At 49.0% G+C, this 6,909-nt stretch overlaps 1 protein-coding gene across 1 annotated transcript; it reads right to left on the bottom strand.

Annotated features, from left to right (window-relative positions):
• Positions 1-1,914: 1,914 nt before the first annotated feature.
• LOC132572038 (zinc finger and SCAN domain-containing protein 20-like) lies at positions 1,915-4,516 on the bottom strand. Its single transcript, XM_060238825.1, has 5 exons — positions 4,171-4,516; positions 3,034-3,117; positions 2,527-2,685; positions 2,165-2,266; positions 1,915-2,061 (listed from the first exon to the last, which is right to left on the bottom strand). Exons 1-5 carry the CDS (start codon positions 4,514-4,516, stop codon positions 1,979-1,981), a joined length of 774 nt encoding a protein of 257 aa, XP_060094808.1. The 3' UTR covers positions 1,915-1,978.
• Between the last annotated feature and the right edge of the window lie 2,393 nt (positions 4,517-6,909).

Here is a 6,909-nt window from a genome sequence, read left to right as displayed (position 1 = left end):
TCTTTGCTCTTTGCATGATCATCTAGCCATTTATTTCAAGCACAGTGGTCTGCCTGGAAATTGCATTCCTGCCCTACCCCAAGAACACGTAAATCAGAAGTAAAAGTGGGAAATCTGGTAGCTGCTCTCTTATTAAGAAATAGAATAATCTTTTTAACATTGCCTATCACCTCTCTGCCAAGCAACCTGCTTGTTGAATGCAGCTTCTTCATTGAGAGTCAACTCCATGTGCCATCGCAGAAATTGTCCCATGACGGTTGATAGGGGGAGGTGTGCGGTCTCCAGTCTTCATTTGCTGACAACACCTTTTTTCCTATCACACCTCTCAGGGCTACATTCCAGTGGCTGGTGGACGAGCTTCGTGAGCAACTCACAAGATCGGACACGGATATGCGCACAGCAGTATCAGTGGAGGAACGTGTCGCAGTGGCATTGTGGTGGTTTGCAAACACTACCAACTACCGCTTGGTTGGCAATCAATTTGGTCTCGCACGTTCGACAGTGGCAGGCATTGCTGCAGAGGTGGCACTTGCAATGGAGCTAAAGCTGCTGAAGAAAATGGTGCATTTGGGACCACATGAACAGGTGAGTGAGGTAACAAATAACATGTGCATGCATGCCTACATAACAATGACCTCTGTTTTTTCATTTGCCCCTCTTCTGCCTTTGCAACTTGCTGTACAGCTCCTTGTTCATGCAGATGTCCGGCAGATGTGCGTTAGTTCTCATAGCAGAAATCTACAAGCACAACATGATGTTATGGCATAGAGTTACATATATTTATAGGGTGCTAGCGATGTTCACGATTGCTTAATAATATCATCTTCTCTTGATCAGCACTATCAGGTGATGTAATATGTCTCTATATTGCTGCATTAACAATGTGACTAGCATGCTTCCTACTTAACGGCCAACTACCAATTTACCGGATTTGATCAGCCATTAAGGATGATTTCCCCCCCCCCCACTTAGATTATTGCTGGGTTTGCAGCCATGGGATTCCCGCAAGCCATTGGGGCCGTGGATGGATGTCATGTGGCGATACGTGCCCCCCCGGGGCAGGCGAATGAATATATCAACAGGAAGAAGTTCTATTCGGTACTGCTGCAGGGCACCGTTGACCATCATGGACGATTCACCGACGTTGTGATTGGGCACAGCGGGAAAAATCACGATGCTCACGTTCTGCGTTGCTCTAACCTTATAGACCTAATGGATGCGGGGGTTTGGGTGCGAGGGAACCCCACAATCACCATCAACGGTGTACATGTGCCTCCTGTCATTCTTGCGGACTCTGCATATCCTTTAAGACGCTGGCTGATGACACCCTATGGTGGCCATGTAGGCCCACAAGAGCTTCGTTTCAACACTGTGCACAGTCGTTGTCGCAACGTGGTGGAGAGGGCGTTTGGTCGTCTAAAGGCGCGTTGGAGATGCATTGGGACTCTTCTACCAGTGCAGCAGGAGAACATTAATTCAGTTATAGCCGCATGCGTCATCTTACACAACCTGTGTGAGGAACGTGGGCACACTGCACCTGACGAATCGGTGAACTCAAATGACAGCAACGTGGCCAATGACGAGGCGGAGCCTGACCCACCGCTCGATGATGAAAGACAGCTGCAGGAGGGAAGGCGTGTCAGAGCTGCCATAACAAGACTGATTTGGGAACGTCGTGGACGACGGAGATAATGTACACCTCACCACCTATGTGCCTACCTACATGCTGCTGATTCCAAATGTGTGATGATTTAATCTTTTCGGAGAGGGTGGTAGTGAGCTGCAGCCTTTGTTTACTTGTTGTGCATGCTGTTATAGCTGAGGGTGTCCCTACCTTAACTATTAATGCACAACAGCTGTACAGCTGATGTTGCCTACTTTTTTGCTTAAATAAAGGAAAACAATATCTCAGGATTTCAACAATAACATTACTTTATCAAAACAAACAATTAACAACAACAACAACACCAACATTATTTCACAGCCCCCCCCCTTGAACCCGCCTTTCCAGGCGACGCAGCCTTCTGTCGAATGCGTCCATTCGTCTTGTTAAGGCGCTGACTGTAAGTTAAGATGAAAGCAAGTTAGTGCAAAGTCCTCTGGAATGCAATCAGAGCACTCAATCACGCGCTCACACGATCTATTAAAAACATTTAGCACTCACATGTAGACCGACACAGTTCCTCTATGCGCCTGATGTCTCCAAGCCATGTTTCCGCAGGCACCACAGGCTCAGGCTCTGCCACCGGTGCAACTCTGGATGGCCCTGAAACGCAATCACACCATGAATATTGGAAAATTTTAAGAATGCGATGCATTCCTCAATAAGCCTTGCCTACTTTGATTACTTTCAGGAAACTGTAGTTGTTGCTTGCGCAGGGCTCCGAAAGGAAAATTAGTATTGCAGCAGGAAGTGCAATCCTGTAATCATCTAAAACAAAGCTGCACATCATTTCAAGTTCAACCTTGCATTCAAATGCTACTACTTTCTATCTGCAGCTCATATCCATGATCGCCCAAACCCACCTGCTTCCTCTTCAGCCGCCGCCACAGCTGCCGCCGCCGCTGCTGCTGCTGGTGATGGTGAAGATGCAGGCTCCCCCGGTGTGCCTCCAGGGCTACTTGCTGCCGCTTCTGCTGCAGGCTGCACAGCCTCCTCCTGTGTGCCTGCTGGGCTACTTGCACCTAAGATTTGTAACATTAATCTGTTAATACTGTGGAAACAGCAGTTCTCACCTGCACGCATATATATGATATACATTCCTGCTTATGGCCCTCTCAGTCTTACTTCCTGGCTCCACCTGTAAGCTCTGTACCTGCCACCCTCCCTCCCTCCTGCATGCATTACTGAATGCCTTCCTCAACCCCTCACCAACCCTTCCTCAAACCCTCACCAACCCTCCCTTGCTCATTAAATGAATGCGTGAGAGGCAATATTCGCAGTGCATGATTTTAAGCACTGCCCATTTTAATTCCACATCCGCTCGCTAAGACACATATTAGGTTTTGTACACATATTAGGTTTTGGAGCACCTTCGGGATCACCCTCGGGCTCCTGCTCCTCTTCCTGCACGGGTGGCCCTGGCTGCTCCTCCGCACCTCGTGGACGGTTGTGAACTGTGGTATGATATAGAGAAACATGCAATTAATAACACTGGGAGAAGGGGGGGGGCTTTGTGTGCTGTGCTATGATATGGAAAAACATGCAAGTGATAACACTCTTACATGAGCACATGCAAGTTATGTTAGTGACAGCACAGGTGTAAGGGCCACCATTGGCTAAACGGCAGTGCTATAACATGCTTGATGACCCACAGGTCTGGCTCATGATGCTTGCTAGTAAGCAAGAAGCTGCCTGCTGAAGACAGGATGTGTCTGACCCAGGGGTCACTAGCAAAGTCCCTGTGGGCACCATGGTGCTTGCTGACACCTTTCCTGGTACTTACCAACTGGTTTTGTGTTCTGTATATGGTTTTAGTAGGTGATTCCTGCCTGATTCATTGAAGCCATGAGAGCAGAGCTTGGGGACTTGGGAACAATGGACAGTAGGATCCAGATACCTGCTGCCCTACACTAGTCACAGGCCCCCTGCCTGTTTGAGTGATCCAATAATGTGCTTGTGTGGGAACCAGCGGTTGTATATAGCTTTGGCCCGTGGGCCCATACTCCAATAATAATAATAATAATAATAAAGCCTCTAATAAAGAGCTGTTATCACTGTTGCCTCGTCTCTTTGATGTGTCAAACCCACTATATGATATTTTGGAAAGTGGATGAGGCTAGGGCTTTTGCCCAGCAGGGCTTCTGATTGACCATACAGATTAAAAGGCATCCTTTTAAAGAGGGATTCTGCCTGAAAGGTTGAGGAGTTACCATTAGAGTTAAACGTCACTTTCTGATTTTTTTAATAACATTGGGAGAAGGGGGGGGGGCTTTGTGTGTTGTGCTATGATATGGAAAAACATGCAAGTGATAACACTCTCACATGAGCACATGCAAAACACTCTTACATGAGCACATGCAGTGCAATAACAGGCATTTGAGAAGCCATGTTTGTGCACATTAACCTTCACATTCAGCTCCATTCATTGCATCGCTGTGGGGTGGGGGGGGGCCTGAGCATTACTGGAGAATGGGGTGGGGGGCTTTGTGTGTTCTGCTATTACTCACATTCTGGGTGCCTGTCCTCCCAGCGCGGTCTCCCCGCCAGCTCCCACAGACGCATCATCTCTTCATGGTAGGGTGTCCTACCGGACACCCTAGGGATCCCACCCCAGGCCTGCAGGCTGGCCATGAACTCGCAGCGGAGGCGCTTGAATTTTGACCGGCACTGCTCTGCAGTCCGGTCAAAGCCCCTCCGCTGCAAGCTCCTGGCCATGCCCCTGTAAATCTGCCTGGTGTTCAGGTGGGTGCTGGACATCAGCTGGGCAGCGTGGCCGCTACTCTCCGCTATGGCCAGCATAGCAAGGACTTCCTCCCGCTGCCAGAAGGTCCCGCGGCGTCTCCGTGCAGCCATAACTTCGATATATCGAAATAACGCACTTTCGATTTAGCACGAATAGGAAATAAATAGCGCCCACCCTTCTTTTGAATCATCCAATCAGGCGGCAAAACAAAAGTCAGGTCGAGAGGGCACAAACTATGCGGGGCAAGAGCGCATAACATCTCTGTTGCATGGTTGACAGGGCGCGTGGAGGAGTGAGCTCGCACACGTCTATCCAGGAACCGAAAAGCAGTTATCTGTATAAGCAGGCCCGTTCTCACATGTCTGCAGGCATTCTAACTGGGTAGACTGCTCGCTAACACGGACATTTCCCCATTTCAGCTACCCCTCCAGGCAGGGAGATGGCGACCAGCGACCTGACATGTCATGCATCCCGCCGGCCGCCGCCTCCCACCGGCAGACAGGGCAGTTTGCTGAGGCGCCAGGGAGGGGATGACATACGATTGTTTGAGGAGGAAGCGGGGAGGAGTTCATGCAAATGCAATTCTGCACATAGCTATCCCGCCCTCGCCAGGGTGCCTGGAGTTTGTTCCCCCACCACCCTCCCTACCCCTTTGGGCTAGAGGGGGAGATGGTCTTTGCGTGTTGGCTCCATATCCTCTTGTCTGGGGTTCATCTCCCTCTTTCTGACATACACTCTCTGGTTCATGTCTTCTATTCTTTGGGCTCTCATGCTCTCCCCAAAAAGTAAAAGAAAGATCTTGTGTGAAAAGGAAAAATCTGAGATGTTTTCCTGTGCCCTTGGTTTTGTTTGACAGATAACTCTGGACCTTGTGGTGATGGACCTCCAAAGCTGCCATGCAAGTCTGCACAGAGCAATCCTCCACCTGTTTGGTTGCCAGGAGTTATTCCTGGCCATTTTGGAATTCTCCCCCCCCCCCCATGCCTACCTACCCCTTTGGTCTATCAAGCCCAGCCTTTAATTGGTAAAAGATAGATGGGTTGAATAAATAAACCTTTTGGGATCAGATGTGTGTCTGATTATAGCCTGCAGAGATTGATTGCAATTTTTTTTGGCTTAAAGCATTTTATTTTTTTGTGGAAGACTCCTAACAATGGTAAGCCTATCATTTATTTCTTGACAACTGCATTTACTTGTCAATTTCCCATAGTTTACATTTAAAAATTAAAGTTCAATAACAGATTACCTCAAAGTGCATAACAGAGAACTGGTTATAAGACAACATGCATAGCTGTTTTCTTCTCAAAGTAATAAGTAACTAAAGTGCTTAGGAGCATCTAGGAATGTAACCAATGAACAACAATAAGGCGGCATGCAAAACATTGAATCAAAGCAGGATTTTCAACCTTGCTCAGCAAAGCAGCATGCCATGATAAAGCGATGCAGGTTTGAAAATAATGATCTCAGGGATCACGCTCCAGACATCAGCAGCACCTGCCTTGTGTCACTGTTTTGTAGGCGAATATGGAATCTTCCTCTTGGCGGCCCTACGTGACCTCTGCTGACTGCTGGACACAGTCCTCTGTGGTGCAGCAGATTGGGAATCATCATTATCACCCATTGCAAGCGCAGCTTGATTGCCCTCAAGGGGCGTACGCCTCGGTGTACCACCACGGGAGGAATATCTCGCACCTATGGCTTGTGCAAGAGGAACCATTGTGTTTGAAAGGTCCCTCAAGCAGTTCACTGCAGCGAGCACAAGAGCACTGTTGCTTTCCCTGGCCGCCCTTTCCTCTTGCCTGGCGGCCATTTCCGCCTCCCGGGATGCCCGCATCTCAGCCATGAATTCTTGGTGCTCCGCTCTTCCAGCCTCAAGCATTAAGGCGTTTTCCTTGCTAATCTGTGTTGCAAGTGTCTCCCCCACTCTCTGTATGGCAGACACCTTCTTGTGGCGTGCCTTGATGAGAGCCAGCCGGGATTTGGGTGACAACTCCGCCATTATTGCTCCAGGCGGAATACCTAAGGTTGAAAGAAAATAATATTCACGTTAATACACACTTGCCTGATGCACGGTGGAACGATGAAAGCTCACTTTTTAAAGGGAAACAAGTATGATATACTCACGATCAGGGTCTCTTTCTGGGCTCCTAGATTTGCCTGTTGAAGTGTTGTTGGTTTTTTTTGTTGCCTTCCTTCCAGATGTAGAGGGAGTTGGACCTTCCCCGGCACCGCCCTTATCCAGGACTGCAACGTGTCTCTCTGCTGTGTGAACTACAGCAGCTTCACTTCTTGGTTCTAGAGCAGAATATGAGCGGAGTGTTAGTGCTCTCACTTGATTCGCAATCGTTCGTATTCACTGGCTGGCTGCCTGGTCTGGTCTGGTAGAGAGGCCAGGCAGGGAGGCATGGTGAGCCACCCAGGTGGGAGAGCACTCTCATCCTTCCTTGCCTCCCTTCCAGCCAAGCCCAGCCTCCCCTGGCCACCCCCAGGAAACTCCCTGGTC

The sequence above is a fragment of the Heteronotia binoei genome, chromosome 5 (genome assembly GCF_032191835.1).
Source record: "Heteronotia binoei isolate CCM8104 ecotype False Entrance Well chromosome 5, APGP_CSIRO_Hbin_v1, whole genome shotgun sequence".
In the NCBI taxonomy this organism is placed as follows: domain Eukaryota; kingdom Metazoa; phylum Chordata; class Lepidosauria; order Squamata; family Gekkonidae; genus Heteronotia; species Heteronotia binoei.
Note: the sequence above shows the minus strand (reverse complement) of the source record. Positions and strands in the feature narration are given on the sequence as shown.